At 37.9% G+C, this 16,287-nt stretch overlaps 2 protein-coding genes and 1 non-coding gene across 3 annotated transcripts in view; all 3 read right to left on the bottom strand.

The window, feature by feature from the left end:
* Window positions 1-1,490, bottom strand: part of CBG22111 — a gene marked incomplete at both ends in the record, with an annotated part of 2,610 nt that extends 1,120 nt beyond the window's left edge. The window contains one exon of the mRNA XM_045241671.1: window positions 1,434-1,490. Within this exon, the coding sequence (XP_045097479.1) occupies window positions 1,434-1,490 (57 nt within the window). The remainder of the gene's footprint in view (window positions 1-1,433) is intronic.
* A 2,349-nt stretch (window positions 1,491-3,839) lies between these two features.
* Window positions 3,840-3,911, bottom strand: CBG28639. The gene has a single exon. It is a non-coding gene (tRNA).
* Window positions 3,912-4,319: 408 nt separating this feature from the next.
* CBG22109 lies at window positions 4,320-10,973 on the bottom strand (the record flags this gene model as incomplete). The annotated part of the gene is made up of 11 exons (XM_045241668.1): window positions 4,320-4,490; window positions 4,537-4,620; window positions 4,670-4,741; window positions 4,805-5,036; window positions 5,925-6,307; window positions 7,626-7,711; window positions 7,761-7,884; window positions 7,935-8,022; window positions 8,068-8,372; window positions 10,081-10,494; window positions 10,782-10,973. 11 exons carry the CDS (start codon window positions 10,971-10,973, stop codon window positions 4,320-4,322), a joined length of 2,151 nt encoding a protein of 716 aa, XP_045097478.1.
* Between the last annotated feature and the right edge of the window lie 5,314 nt (window positions 10,974-16,287).

Raw genomic sequence — 16,287 nt, 5'->3', positions numbered from 1 at the left:
CTCCAGATAGATCCCTCAAGGTTTATTGGCGAAAATTTGCAGATGGTGGGCAAGAGCTCGTCTTATGATACAAAATAGTACCAAGGCGACGACCCTATGTGTCAGATGGGGCCGGAGGCACCCTCAGTGTTCCGAGCGTCCGGCTGAATTGCCAAAATACAATATCTGGGACTCAAAACGCCGGTACAAAATTCAAGAACTTTCTGCAGTTCTTATCAGTTGTACCACCCTTTAAAACTGAAAACAAAAACGACCCCGTCTCTGCTCGCTAAAGACTTATGAGTCTTAGAGAAGTTTAGGTTTCAGTTTTTTCCCGATAGTTCTGGTTTACACATTTCGAGGCAGACTGCCAAGGTTTGCCGGTGTGCGCCGACCACGTCCAACTGACACAGACCCAAATTTCAACATTTTCCGAAAATTCATATTGCTCTGGGGTGTTTTTTGGATCCTACCAAGGTTGCAACGTCTCGCAAGTCTGAAAAAATGACATTTCAGAATTTCCAAATTTCAAAACTTCAGAATCTCGAAATTTCGTAATCTCAGAGTTACAGAATTTCCGAGATTCTGAAATTCAGAATCTCGAAACTTCAGAATTTGTGAATCCCATGATTTTAGAAATTTCAGAATTTCCGAATTTCCAGATCTCATAAGAGCTATAAAATTTCAGAATCTCAGAATTTCTTTTTTTTTCTCAAATTTCTGAATTTCTGATATTCTGAATTTCCAAATTTCGAATTTCAAAATCTCGAAATTTCTGAATTGGTGAATCCCATCATTTCAGAAATTCTAGAATTTGAGATTTTCAAAATTTCGGAATTTCGAAATCCTAGAATTTCCAAATTTCAAAATTTCCGAATTTCACAATCTCAGAATATCAAAATTTCAGAATCTCAAAATTTCAGAACTTCAATATTTCTGAATTTCCGAATTACTGATTTTCAATATTTCAGAAATTTCAGAATTTCAGAATTTCAGAAATTCAGAATTTCAGAATTTCAAAAATTCGGAATCTCAGAATTTCGAAAATTCGGAATCTCAGAAATCCTAGAATTTCAGAATTTCAAAAATTCGGAATCTCACAAGTTTCAGAATTTCAGAATTTTAGAATCTCAGAATCTCAGAACTTCAGAATTTCAGAATTTCAGAATTCCGGGATTTCAGAATTTCAGAACTTCAAAATTTCAAAATTCCAAACTTTCAGAATTTTAGATTTTCATAGTTTTAAACTCACCCTTTTTCAAAACGGAGAGCGCCCTTCTTTTGATTGGTTGGAATAATTTTTTTTTGAATATTTCAAAATCCTTCATACATAACCACATCATCAAAAAAAAACTAGGCGCTCACGTAGGCGTAGCACTTTTTTCCCACGTGAATTTTTAAAGTTCGTGACCTATTTTTTATGTACGCCAATCTCAGAATTTCGAAACCATCACCTGGAACCCTGGAATCCTGGAATCCTGGAATCTTGGAATTTCGGAATCCTGGAACATAGGAGTTCTAGAATCTTGAGGTTTCAAAATTCTGAATGTCTGGGATCTTAGAATTCTGGAATCTCGGAACTCTAGAGTTTGAAACTCCTGAAATCCTGTAATTCTGGAATTCTGGAATCCTGGAATCCAGGAATCCTGGAATTGTGAAATTTTGGAATCCTGGAATCCTAGAATTCTGGAGTTTAAGAATCTCGGAATCTTAGAATCCTGGAACCCTAGAATTTTTGAATCTCAGAATCTTGGAATCCTGTCATTCTGAAATGTCTAATTCTGGGTCATAGAACTGATAGTAAGGATAAAATAATAATTTCTACATATTTTGGATAAGATAAATTTAAGAAAAAAGTGTAAAGAAGACGTCACACGTTATCTAAAAGCGCGAACGTCGACGATGATAAAAAAGTGAAGTGACGTCATCTGGTGCAACGGCGCTCTTCTTCAGCGGGTAATTTAGCGCGGTAGTTTAAATTTGAACACGGTAGCAGGTGTGAAGAGGAGTCTGAAAAAGATTATGAAGTGAAGAGCAGTCTGAACTTAAGAATCTGCAAAAAAAAAAAATTAAAATTAGAAAGAGCTCCTGTCCCTTTTTGCGCACCAAATGAGCATTGCTCACTTCAATTTTGTGTTCTTCTGTTTTTTATTCATTCTCATCTACCGTACTCCAAAAATTCTCATCTACCGTACTCCAAAAAGACATGTTTCTGCAAGAATTTTGTGTCAAACGGACTTCTAGAGGATCGCATATGGATCGAGTCCTTTATGCGCATCATCGCCCAGGACCTGTATCTGCCACTGAGCTATACCCCCACACTTTCAAAGTGATGCGAAAGGCGTACACATGTGTCTGCTTGTCTGTACTCTCTGACTGTGGGGGTATAGGCGCCAGACAAATTGGATGTTTGCCTGTTGTTCCATATGGAGTCCAAATGATTGCCTTTAGCGATTTCTAGGTTAATAAAATAGAAGAAAACTTTTATTCTAATCAGAAAGGAGAGAAATATGACACATAAAGTCGAGAAAATCACAAAAAATCAGAATTGTATCGAAGTACTTTTCAGAAAAACAGTTGTATCTTTAGAACTAGAAGTGATAGCTAAAAGTTATCAACTTAAAACATGTTAGGCTTGAAATTTTACAAATTTTTCTAGTTGACCACTTTTTGATATCTTGTTTGGTTCAAAAGTTACAGATGTTAGTTCTATAGAGCACATTTGCGCCTGTTCAAGAAAAATAAAGAAAAATCGCAAAAAATTCATTTATTCAATAATTCACACATTTCAATAGAAATTTTGAGGAGCTCTCCAGTATTTCGGATTACATCTTCCAGTTTCTCCACCACGCCAATATGGATGCTTATAAGAACTCTGAACATCAAAACGTCCTCCAAATCCGGTGATCATCAGACGGAACCGAATACAGAAAATGGATGGATTCTTCTCGTTACAGTATTCGGACCATTGAATTTCAATGAGTGGGGCAGTGTTGTCCGGAAGGTCCAATATGGCGTCCAGGAATTCTTCTGGAATTTAAATCAGGTTATTTGAAATTGAAAAGGGAAAAGTTTCACTGAAATCCGTAAAAGAATGACATTTCTAGGATCACTGGGAGTCGAGAAATAGGCGTTAAAAGTTTGAGGTTAGAGACGCTGTGTGTCTCGTTGTCTGCGCTCTATCGTTTAAAACTTCAGATGGCTATAACTCGGCTTCCAGTGCTCCTAGAAACTTGATTCTTTCCCCAAAAAGTTTCGGTCCAAAATACATTTTACTAATTTTTTTTCACAATGTTCATAATCTAACCTTTTCTCATCGGCTTCCCATACTTGGCACCATTGCATGGCATTAAGTAGAAATTGTCATCGAGAAGTGCCGGTAGAGTGGTCAAATCCTTTGCAAGGATCGCATGGTTGAGTGTTTTGAAGTATTCCTCCATGAAGTGAACGGAACTGTCATTCTTGTTCTTGGAGCACACGAGGCCGAGGAGCAACAGAGTATTGAGATGAGGATGGTTTTGAAGGTGGACATCTTTTCTAGAGGACTTTTCGCTCCAAATGTGAAGATTTTGGAGGAACAGTTAAGCTTATATAGAGGCTTGATAAGGATCTTATCAGATTCCACCTTTTTGGTATCTCTTTTTTAGCTTGATAAAGATCTGATAGTTTTTCACATTGTTTATGGAATATCTCGGTCATAAGATAATAAAATTCTTATACAGAAAATGTAACCCAACTTGAAATCCGTGGAATCTTATAAAATAAACGATTTTTATGATTTCTGCGTTTTTTCTTCTTGGAGAAAGCTTCAAAACCAATATGATATTCTTTAAGTTCTCAAAAAAAGGAAAAAAAAAACTAGGGGGCACCCGGAGTTGAACCGGGGACCTCTCGATCTGCAGTCGAATGCTCTGCCACTGAGCTATACCCCCACATTTTTGCTTTGATTCGAAAGGCGAACACATGTGTCTGCTTGTCTGTACTCTCTCACTGTGGGAGGAGAGGCGCCAGCTAAATTCGATGTTTGGCTGATGAATATGAAGTCTAAATGATTGCCTTTGGGGATTTCTAGGTTGATAGGAAAAAAATAAAAACTTTATTTTAATTATAAATATGAGAAACATGAATCACAAAGTCGCGAAAATCACAAAAAATCACAAATTTATCAAATACATTTTAGAAAAACTGTTGTATCTTAAGAACTAGAAGATATGGCCAAAAGTTATCAACTGAAAAATTGTTGGACTTGAAATTTCACACAACTTTATAGTTGACACCTTTTCGATATCTTGCTTAGTTCAAAAGTTACAACCGTTTGTTCTATGGGGCGCATTTGAGCCCTACTCCTCCTCCTTTTTCTCAATTTTTGATTTCAGGTACAGTAGGTCGAAATTCGTTGCCACGTCACTGACACGACACTTTTCTGGCTCCGCAGCCATCATTTTTTGAGCTTCAATTGTATTACGGTAGTGAGCAATACGGTATTCTTCGGGAAGAGAGTTCAGAAGAGTCTGGAAATTTTAATCTTGGATTACTGTAGTTTTCGAGAAAAGTTACTTCAAATTGCTGATCCATTGCATCTAATGGGGTACTCTGGCACACAAATTTTGAAGTGTCCATTGTCCAGGAACCACTGGAGAACTGAAAAGTTTCACAAAATCAGAATAAATTTTAAAAATTCAAAGCCTACCATTATCGGCTCCTTGAAAACCAAATTATTGTTGAAATAGTGCCCATTTTCTTCCAAAAACTCTTCTTGTCCCTGAAAATCAACATTTAAAAAATTTTAATCTGAGAAAATGCGAATTCGCTCCACCGAACAAACCTCATAAATCGTATTAAACGGAGCCAAAGTGATGCCCACGCTACTGGAAATCAATGGCTTTTTTGGTGACATGAAATGAATTTCCAGATTTTTCGAATCCAAAATTATCAATTGTTCACAACTAACGGAAATCCTGGTGTTTTGACAGTTCTTGACAATGACGATACCACGAACAGCACCCAATAGAATCCATTGTGTGTAGAAAAGGCTGTCAAGGAATACAGTTTCACATCTGAAAATTGTTAAAATGAAAATATAGAACATTTCGAGTAATTTGGCAAAAAAAAAAACCATGCTTCTACGATCACTAGAAGATATGAGCATTGAAAGCTTTATAGGGACGCAGACAGTTAGAGTGTCTCGTTGTCTGCGTCTCTCAACACAACTCTTTGGTGTTATATATTTTCAGAAAAGTCTTGACATTTCACATATTTCTAAAAAAAGACCAAGTGTCTAGGACTACTGGTAGCTGAGAAATGAGCGTTTGAAAATGCTGAAGACGCGGACAACGAGACACTCTAATTGTCTGCGTCTCTCGCGGCAGTATCTCGGTTTCTAGTGGTCCTGGAACATTCGTTTTGGACGGAAATCGATAAGAAGTTAAGAGTGTTCAGCTTCACAGCAAAAAAAATAGTATTTGAAAAATCTGAAAAACCTAGACAACACAATATTTCAATTTTTGAAATTTTCAATTTCTCAAATTATGCAAAATTTGAAAGGAAGCATTTCAGTCCAAAAATCGCATTTCTAGAGCCAATATGCGCCGAGATATGAATAGTTACAATTTGAGGTCAGAGACGCAGTGTGTCTCGTTGTCTGCGTCTCTCACCTCAAAACTTCACACGGCGATATCTCGGCTTCCAGTGGACCTAGAAGTTTGATTCTTTTTTAGAAATGTGTAGAATTTCAAGAGCTTTCTAAAAATATATAATTTCCATAGTTTTGTATAGAGACGCAGACAACGAGACACTCTAACTGTCTGCGTCTCTCACCTCAAAACTTTAAAAGCCCATATCTCGGCTCCAAGTGGTCCTAAAATAATTTTTTGAGGGATTTTTGTTGAATTTTCTGGGGTTTCTGCTGATAATATTTTTCAGCTTCTTGAACTTTTTCAACTAACCTCAACGGAACGAAAACAAACGACGCCTTTGGTTTATCATTACATATTCTCAAATGAACATTCGCAAATTCGTCCTTTCTCAAAACCTCAATCCGATTGATATAATGCAAGTGAACAACTCGTCGACTGTTATGTGCCAGTGTGGTTCGTCTTACTGTAGAAAATATTTGTGGTGATTTTTCCGACGCGAATTCATCGATGTGATAAGGATCCTTGATTAGGTGACGTCGGATTTCATTGCAGAGAAATGGAAGAGAGATACTGTTGACTTTGTCAAGGATCAGAGGAACTATTAGGGATAACGGGCGGACCCCGTGGTGATTGGAATTTCCGTGTTTGTGTTTTATGGTTCCTTCGAACAGGACGTCAAGGAATTTGTAGCCCTGGAAAGGAAATTTTCAGTATTTGAGATTTCTTAATTTGGGAATTTTGAGAACTTGGAATTTCCTGAAGGTGGAAGAGCAGATCAATTCACAAAAATTCAGATAAAAACGACTTTTCTAGCACTACTAGGAGCCGAGATATAAGCGTTTGAAATATTGATGTGAGAGACGCAGGCAACGAGACACGCTGCGTCTCTAGCCTCAAACTGTACGCGCTCATATCTCGGCTCTCAGTGGTCCTAGGGACTTGGTATTTTCACCATTCTTCTCAGAATTTATTCCTTTTTGATTTTATCAACTTCGGTATATTTTTGAATTTCCAGAAAAACTATTTTTTCCATACTTGTAATCCGGGCCTTTGCTGGGCCTTCGCGGGCCCTGGCATAGTTTCTCTCAGAGTCAATATTTTTGGACCACCTAAATTTGATATGATAGAACTCGACGAGTTCTACAAAATGCAACTATTTGGAAAACTATCTCTTGTCTATGAACAAAGTTACAGGCCATCAAGTGGCTTTTCCCGGACGGTCCGGAAGGCCCGGGCCGGGCCTGCACTTTTTCGTACTATTTTGGTTGTAACTTTTTTGTAGATAGTATCATTTTGTAGTACTCGTCGAGTTCTATCATATCAAATTTAATTGGTCCGAAAATATTGGCTCTGAGAGAAATTATGCCAGGGCCCGCGAAGGCCCGGAAAAGGCCCGGGTTACAAGAATGATTTTTTCAAAATATTTTCATTTCGTTCATTCAGAAAGTGTGAAATTTGTAATCATAAATTTCTGTCCAAGAATGATTTTTCTAGGACCACTGGGAGCCGAGATATGGGCGTTTAAAGTTTGAGGGGAGAGACGCAGACAACGAGACACTCTGCGTCTCTAACCTCAAACTGTAAATGCGCATATCTCGGCTCCTAGTGGTACTGGTAACTTGATTTTTTCAACATTCTTCTCAGAATTTCTTTCTTGTTCAGGTTTTATTAACTCTGTCCTAATTTTAAATTTCCAAAAATGTTTTTTTTCGATTTTTCGGTGATTTTGTTTATTCAAAAAGTGCGAAATTTGAAATCATTCATTTCTGTCCAAAAATGAGTTTCCTAGGACCATTGAGAGCCGAGATATGGACGTTCAAAGTTTCGAGGGGAGAGATGCAAACAACGAGACACTCTGCGTCTCTAACCTCAAATTGTAAATGCGCATATCGGCTCCTAGTGGTCCTAGAATCTTGATTTTTTTAACGCTATGTTCAGAATTTTACCCTTGTTCTGATTATATAATTTTTCTGGTAATTTCAATCTCTAGAAGTGCTAAACATCCTTTACCTGTCCACTACCAATAGCTTGTACAATATCTCTATCTTGTAGCCGTTTTCCGACATCCATCTGGAACAAAAGTTTGAATATTGGACCTGAAAATTATTTTGGAAACTTTAAAATTTCAGAGTTTCAGTCTCTCACCGAAATATTTCGAGATGCGAGTCAATACAATATCATTTCGATTTGATTTTGCCATATCTGGGGTCCTCTGCTGAATTGCAGCGAACAAAAGGGAGAATACAAGAAGTTTAAGACGAGCGTTGATCTGAAACTTTTTCTTTATTTGCATTGGAGCGCATTTGCCTTAAACTTTACATTTCCATGCTCCACAGCGTTCTGGAATATCGCTTCTGTGTAGACTTTTGAGATACGGCCTTTACCCATAGTTTCAAATTCTTCGGAGCTGAAAAAAGCAGAAATTCAAAAATAAGCAAGATTATATCCTCACCTTATCCTATCACACTCCTTCATCAATCCAATCACATCCATTGCAATTTCATAATAAACCGAAAATGGATCATCCTTCTCCACATCTACAGTAGGATAGAAGAATTGAAGAGAACGAGAGGTTCGGACCCATACATAGATATTTGTCATTACTATTTTTTGTTGAAATTCTTTTTCTTCTTTTTCTTCTTTTTGCTGCTCCGTGAGTTGGGGTCTCCATGGAGATGAGAGAGCATAGAGAAGAAAAGGAGAAGGCGTCCGATTGTTATTCTGAAGAAGAAAGAATTGGAGGAAGTGGGAGAGATTATGCGACTTCTCCTTCTTTCTAGTATTCTATAGAGTAAAGAGAATGGAGTGGAGCAAAAAGAGGAAGAAGACGGATAGGGGAAAGACGGGAGTAATATAAAACCTTTAGGTTTTCCGTTTCTCCTATTTATGGCAAAAACAGAAACAAAAATGGGTCAGAGTTAAGAAAACCAGAAAGCCCGTTAATTTCTGGAGAGAATAGTGAAAAAATCAAGTTTCTAGGACCACTGAGAGCCGAGATATGCGCATTTACATTTTGAGGTTAGAGACGCAGAGTGTCTCGTTGTCTACGTCTCTGGCCTCAAAAATTCAAACACTCATATCTCGGCTCCGAGTGGTGCTAGAAAAGTCATTCTTGGACAGAAATGCATGGCTTTTAATTTTACTTTCATTTGAATAAGCGAAATGACCGAAACGCATTTTGGAAAAAAAATTTAATGAAAAGGTAAAAGTAGATCAAAGTTAATCAAATCGGAAATCCCGTTCATTTCTGAAAAGAATCGTAAAAAAATCAAGTTTCGAGGACCACTGAGAGCCGAGATATGTGCAGTTACAGTTTGAGGTTAGAGACTCAGTGTGTCTCGTTGTCTGCGTCTCTAACCTCAAAACTTCAAACGACCATATCATCTCGGCTCCCAGTATTCCCAGAAAAGTCATTCTTGGATAGAAAGGAATGATTTTAAATCTCACACTTTCTAAATATATGAAATCTCTGGAAAAATAGTTTATAAAAAAACACTTCTTTGAAAAATTTTTTAAAACATGCCGATGTTAATGAAATCAGAATAAGGGTTAAGTTCTGGGAAGAATGGCGAAAAAATCAAGTTTCCAGGACCACTGAGAGCCGAGATATGCGCATTTACAATTTCAGGCTAGAGACGCAGAGTGTCTCGTTGTCTGCGTCTCTCACCTCAATCCTTCTAATAATCATATCTCGGCTTCCAGTGATCATAGGAAAGTGATTATTGGACAGAAATGAAGCATTTCGATTAAATTGCATATTTAGCTCCAAAATTAGTTTCAATTTAAAGACACATAGGGTCTGAAGCGGCTACTGTAGCTTAGTGGAGCAGCATGTATATTTGTACCACAAGTTCAGCTCCTTTATTTTAAAGTTTTGTATGAACATCAAGAAAAAACATTTATTGCAAATCGAGAATTTTAAAAGATGAAATTGATAACAGAGAAAAAAAAACGAAAAAGAAATCACTGGGGGGAAAACATGAAAGATCTGAAAGAAAGTTTAGGAACGCTTCAACGGTGTATTTTCTCGTCACGGTGTTTGCACAAACAGAACCTTAGTAAGTTTGAAAGTTGTAATTTTTAAAAAGGGCGAAATTCTGGACATAACGTAGAAAGAATCAAGTTGCTAGGGCCACTAGGAGCCGAGATATGCGCATTTACAGTTTGTTGTCTGCGTCTCTAGCCTCAAAACTTCAAACACTCATATCTCGGCTCCCAGTGGTCCTAGAAAAGTGGTTTTTAGATGGATTTCTGTTAATTTTTTTGGGCTTTTTACTGATAAAAATAGTTTTCTAGCTTGTTGCTTTGAGCTACTCGGTCAGATCTAGATAAGGGTGCGAACACCATGACGTAAAAACGCACACTTTCTGTGTTGAAACATCCCGGAGGGTCATTCTACGACTACTCAAATGACTAGAGGACCAAAAATGTGAGTAGAGAGAATCAAATTTCACACTTTTCAAACATTAGTATGTGAAATACTAAAAAGTTGAGGAAGTTCGCCGTGTTTTGGTAAATCCGGTGTTTCCGGAAGTTGACGTCGCCCAGGTCGAAGCCTCTGATTCTCCCAAGAATCCGAAGTCAGTCTAGTGGCGAATATCGGAGGAGGCGGTGTCGGAAGATCGTCGTCGTCGTCTTCGCCTTCTGAATCGCCATCGTCGTCGTCAGAATAATATGTTCGTGGCCCTCGATGATGATTGTGATGAGGTCGCTGGGGGAACTTCAGATGACGTCGGTATTCTGAAGGCGGTTGGGCTGGAAGGAGTTTTCGAGAAGGCGTCTGATGAGTTGCTTCTGATGAGGTACGTCTTCTATTTTGATGAGGCGGAGAAGAGTAGCGATGGTGGTGATGATTAGGGTTCGGTGGCGGGAGGATGATCTGGAAAATGAAATTTTTAGATTTGGGGATTAAAAACGCGTTTCTATAAGTTTCAGAAGAAATTCAGATAGTAAGTGTGTCTGGCTGTCTGCGTCTCTAGCTTTCCAACGCTAGAACAAATGTTCTAGGATCACAGGGGGCCGAGATATGGTTCTTTCAAGTTTAAAGACTAGAGACAACGAGACATTCTAACTGTCTGCGTCTCTCACAAAACTTGGAACAATCATATCTCGACTCCCAGATGTCTTAGAAAAATGATTCTTCCACACAAACTTTTTGATTCCTACCTTCTGTTCTATACTCTGACTCTGTACGTGATTCTGCACATGATTCTGTTCGACTGGTTTTGTCCCTGGCACATAATGCAGCACAGCATCATCTATCTCTTCCTTAGGAACCCTCGGCTTATCCCTTCGACTCCGATTGTTCGCATTTTCAAGTCGTTGACCGAATTTCACACGGACCACAGAATTCCACATAGCACTAACGTGCCAATACCAGTGCCAGTACACGTAGAGCTGGAAATGAAAATAGATCAGAGTTAAGGAAGTCAGAAAAAGGGCAAGATTCTGAAAAGAATGGTGAAAAAATCACATTTCGAAGACCACTGAGAGCCGAGATATGCGCATTAACAATATCAGGCTAGAGACGCAGAGTGTCTCGTTGTCTGCGTCTCTAGCCTCCAAACTTCAAACGCCTATATCTCGACTTCCAATGGTCCTAGAAGCTTGATTCTTTTTCAGAACTGTGTGACATTTCAAAAGCTTTCTAAAAATATATAATTTAAATTATTTTGTTTGGAGACGCAGACAACGAGACACTTTAACTGCCTGCGCTCTAGCCTTGAAATTTCAAGCGCCCATACCTCGGCTCCCAGATGTCGTAGAACGCTGGTTTTTAGCGTAATCTTGAAATCTCAAATTCAAAAATCTTAAAACTCACATGAAAAAAGTTAAGCGCAGTGCCAACCAGATAAAATACGATAGGAAGAAGTGGAGCTGCTTGTGGTGCTGCCAATACCACTACTATCCTGGGAAGAGCGGCGAGAAGAAGCACTAGGAGGCAGATACCGTAGGCGGATTGCTGAAAATAGGTATGAATGATTTTTGGATAAGATCATGAGAATATAATGGGATTATTTCAGTAATGGGGTGCGTTTGCCTCTCTCTGTCTCTCATAATTGGATCCTACTTTTTAAAAACGCATAACTCAGCTCACAATAAGAAATTTCAGTTGAATCAAAAAGTAAAATGTAGAACTCGACAAGATCTACAAAATAATATAACATTCAACCGTATTTGGCATTTGTGTGCCAATCCAGAAGCCATGAAACAGACACGCCTGCCCGCCAAGCTCCAACTCCTCTCCTTTGCGGTCTTCCTAGTTCAGAACTAAGATTTCGAACACTGTTGAATTATATATCATTTTGTAGATCTCGTCAAGTTCTACAGTTTTGTTTAAAAATCAAACAAAAATCCTTATTTTGAACCGAGTTATAGGCCTTTGAAAAAGGCGCAGTCAGTATGCTTGAGGAAAACTATGTATAAGAATGTGGTGTAAAATAGAAGGCTTATTGCTTTTTTTTTTGTTTTGGGGTAATTTTTATGTGTCTTTTGGGTAGCTAATATGAAAATTTAGATTAAAAATGTGTCAAAATGGAATATGAAATCATATGAATTAGTTATGAGTACTTGTGTCAATTTTTAGGACTAGGGACCAAAATTTTTTGAAATCTAAAACATTAAAGAGACTTTTCAGCACAACAATCATGAAAAGGTATTACAAGAAAGGTATTATTCATATTTATATTTTTCCAATTTCCTCTTCAATTTCCTGTGTTGGAAACTTTTTTGTTTGTGATAAAAAATAGAGGTTAATCATAGTTTTTTTCCCCTCAAAATCTAATTAATTTTTCAATTTTCAGTATTAGATCCCTCTAAATCTTGAATTCCAGAAATCAGTACCTCAAAAATGTATTCAAAATTTTGAATTTTCATTTTTGGATTTGCTGCTTCCTTTCCCCTCTTTTGTCTTCCAAGCTCCCCGTTCTTATCCGACATCTCGCCTCCTAGGGCAGTGAGGTCCGGTGGCCGAGGGGTGCGCGCTCTTGTCTAGCAGTCTCGTGTTGCTGGTTCAAACCCCCGCAATGCTTTTTTGGTTGTTACTATTTTGTTTTTATTTTCTTTTGTATTTTAAACGTTTCGAAGCCTAAAAATCCCTCAAATTTCCCAATTCTTCACATTTCCACTCCCAGACACACATACTAACTATACGTCAGTGTCTCTTTTCACCGTTCTGTATGTTCTTCTCATAAATGTGTAACCGCCTCTCCTCGAATTCCCCATTCTCTCATTTTTGCACTTTTAGCCATTTTTTGCTCTCTTTTTTGTTCTCTTTTTCGCTTCTTCTCTCTTGGTGCGTCCTGTTTGCCTGGGGGTGACGATTTTTGGTAGGAGCGAGAGATCAGGGATATCGAAGAGACGCAGAGATAACAGAAAAACGATTGCGCTAGAGAGAGGAACGAGAATAAACAAAAAACCTCCGTATGGCTGTCTATATGTTTGTAAATATTTCAACGAACGAGAGAAAAAAAACGGACGCGCTACCGTAATCCGGTCGGTGGAGAAAAAATGATGTGCACTTTTATGGTTTAGGCGGTCTGACTATGTGCACTTTAAAGGCTTTTTTTTTGGGATTCTCTTCGCAAAAAACCGGATGACCCGAGAGCAAAACATAGAAATGAAAAGAACAAAGTGGATCAGAGATCCTTAAGGATCTTAAAGAATCTAGAAGAATCTGAGAAACCAAAAATAAGAATTTATTGGAACCCTGGAATACCACATAATTAAATTGATCCCATTTTTCGAGGTTTTTAGAATTTTTAAAGAATTTCGAAATTTCAAGAACTTGAATTTTTGTAAAAAATTTCAGTATTGATTCATCTGCTTCCTCTCCCCGTCTCACATTGCAAGCCGCTCTTTCTTATCCAACATCTTGCCTTCTAAAGCTTTGTGGTCCGGTGGCCGAGGGGTGCGCGCGATTGTCTATCAATCTCCTATCGAGGGTTCGAACCCCCGTTATGCATTTTTGGGTTTTTCCCTATTTGTTTTTTGTGTGCTTTTGTATTTTTAGTCTGCATCTTTTGCAAAAGCATACTAACTAACTAAAATATACAGAAAAAAAATTTATAATAAAAAGTACAAGTAAACATTCGGGGATGTGTTCCTCTCATCGCATCATTCCGATTTTTGTTAAATGTTTACTCAAGTAAATATTACGGAGAAAAAGAGCACTCAAATCGAGTTTAGTTATTTAGTTATATTTATTTGAAGCATTTTGTACTTTAATTGATTCAAAATCACAGAGAAACTTTTCTAAAAGCAATTTTGGAAATTATGAAACTTTGGATAGTTACAAAATATGGTTAATTGAATTTAATTACTTTGAAATTTTTAGAGGATACTAAACAAAACTGGATCTTCATTTTTGTAGTTGACAACTTTTCTGTAAAGTTTGAACCTAGCGAGATATGTCATCTGGAAGTGCACCTAGTTTTTGCGCACACCAGTGGGTGGCGGCGCCTAGCTGCGCTTCGACGCGGCATATCTCGTCAGGACTTAGTTTTCCCAAAAAACTGTAACTGCAAAAATGACGCTCTTTTCTTGAGCTTTATTTCTGTAGTTGACAACTTTTTTGAAAAATTTCATCCTAAAGAGATATGCCACGTGGAAGTGCACCTCGTAAAAGCGCACACCAGTTATGTGGGTGGAGGTGCCTTCCGGGTAGCTGTGCTCACAAGTCGCATAACTCGCTTGGATAAAATTTTTCTGAAAAGCTGTCAACTACAAAAATGAAGCTCTATTTTTGTTCAGTATATTCTGAAATTTTCAAAAAGATTGGGAGACTTTGACCTACTTTTTCAACCACCTAGACTTTACCCATTTTAGAGCATATCTAGCCCAATGCTACCGTATCTTTTCCGGCATCGAAGTTATCATGACTTCCTTTTGCCAACTAAGATCCCTGATTCCCAATTTTCCATCCAGCAGCTGCCCCAGTCCCCGTATCCTACCCCCCAGTGTCAGGCGATCATCTCAGTTTTTTTCGCCCATTTTCCCTTTCTTCGTTTTCTTCCAATTTTTTATAGTTATACGACACGAGAGAGAAAGGATCTTGAAGAGAGACCGGTCTCTAATTTCTTTGCACTTTTCTCGCTGCTTCTGCTTTTTGCGAGCGCCCGCGGGCGGCGGGCCGCCCGTTCCTTTACCCCCAGGGCCCAAGAGACGCCAGAGAAAAGCCATGCACTTTTAAACTATTATATGTGTTTTTCGGGTCTCGTTCTCGTGTATTTTCTTCTTGAGAGAGAAAAACGTTTTTTTTTACAAAAAAATCGTTTAGAGACGCAGAGACATTCTGTCCTGGGGGTGACATATGTTCCTTGAGAAGATGAGCAATTTGAAACGGCGATGGATGGATTTTTTGGAACTACTAGTGTAATTGTTTAACGATTCGAGCTTTCGTTTGCTTCAAGAAATCCCAGCACAGATTTTTGCACTTTTTGAAAAAGTGCATCGGGTTTTAATGGTTTTGTTTTTAGCGTTTTTAGCATGGCGGTCCTCGAAATAGATTCTTGGAGACGACTTTACAATCAAGAGATTGGGAAACAAACTAAAAAAAACCTAATAGACCTCCTGAATTCGAAAATCCCATTCTCAAAAAATTAAAAATTCTAGACAACTTTCGAAAATTGCTGAATCCAAACTTGAGAACGCTCTAATAGAACGCCACCCAGTACTTCCCCCTTTGAGCTCGATTATCTCGGTTCCTGTGAGAGATATCAAGAATTTGTTAATTGATAAAATGTTACTGATATTATGATAAGAATTTTACCAGATGAAGATTTCTTGATTACTCTCACAGAAATTGAGATAATTAAACTCAAAGTGGAAGTCTAGGATTGGCGGCGCCCACCGCTTAAAAGGTGGGAGCGCACACTTTGAGCTCAATTATCTCCTTTCCTATAAGAGATATCAAAAATCTGTCAACTGATAAAATGTTAATGATATTGTAACCATAATTTCATCAGTTGAAAAATTGTTGATATAAGACGGATGAAATTTGAAGAATTTTTTCGCATGTATAGAAACAGCTCGAATTGATGATTTCATGTACCATGTAGCCTTTATTTCAGTTTCACCAGATATCTAAATTTTCTGTACAGAAATTATAAATATTCCAGAAATTAGTAAAAGTTATAGAAAATGTTTATTTGATGGATCTGAAAATGATATTGAACAAAAAAATAGGTGGACAAATTGAAATTGGACAGTGTAGTAGTATTATCAAATCCAGGTGACAACCAATCTTCCTGCACTTTAAACTCCTTGTTGCTCTGTGCCTTCTTTTCTTCTACAGGTACAGAATCGGTTTGTCTCCCGATTTTGTACTTTTTTAAAGGAAAAAGAGGTCACGCCAAAATCAAGTATTATTTGAATTGTGCCACGAGAGGGGACAAAATCGGTAGGCAAACCGATTCTGTAACTAGTGAAACAATTCAAATTTTCTCTGATTTCACGTGTCTTTTTGTGGATTTTGAAACATTTCTCATGAAATCCGATTTTGAACCAATTTTTTGATCGACACTAACTTTCTACAATACGCTTATTTGGGTGAGAGTGATATCTGAAATTTTGGATATTTTGAGACTGCTATCCAATATCCATACGCTAGCCAATAGTCAATCCGATGTCCACAATAAGTACCATCAAAAGATGAGAAAGAATTCGGGTCGGG

Source organism: Caenorhabditis briggsae, assembly GCF_000004555.2.
Source record: "Caenorhabditis briggsae complete genome, chrI, whole genome shotgun sequence".
Taxonomy (NCBI): Eukaryota; Metazoa; Nematoda; class Chromadorea; order Rhabditida; family Rhabditidae; genus Caenorhabditis; species Caenorhabditis briggsae.
This window is presented reverse-complemented; position numbering and strand designations above follow the sequence as displayed.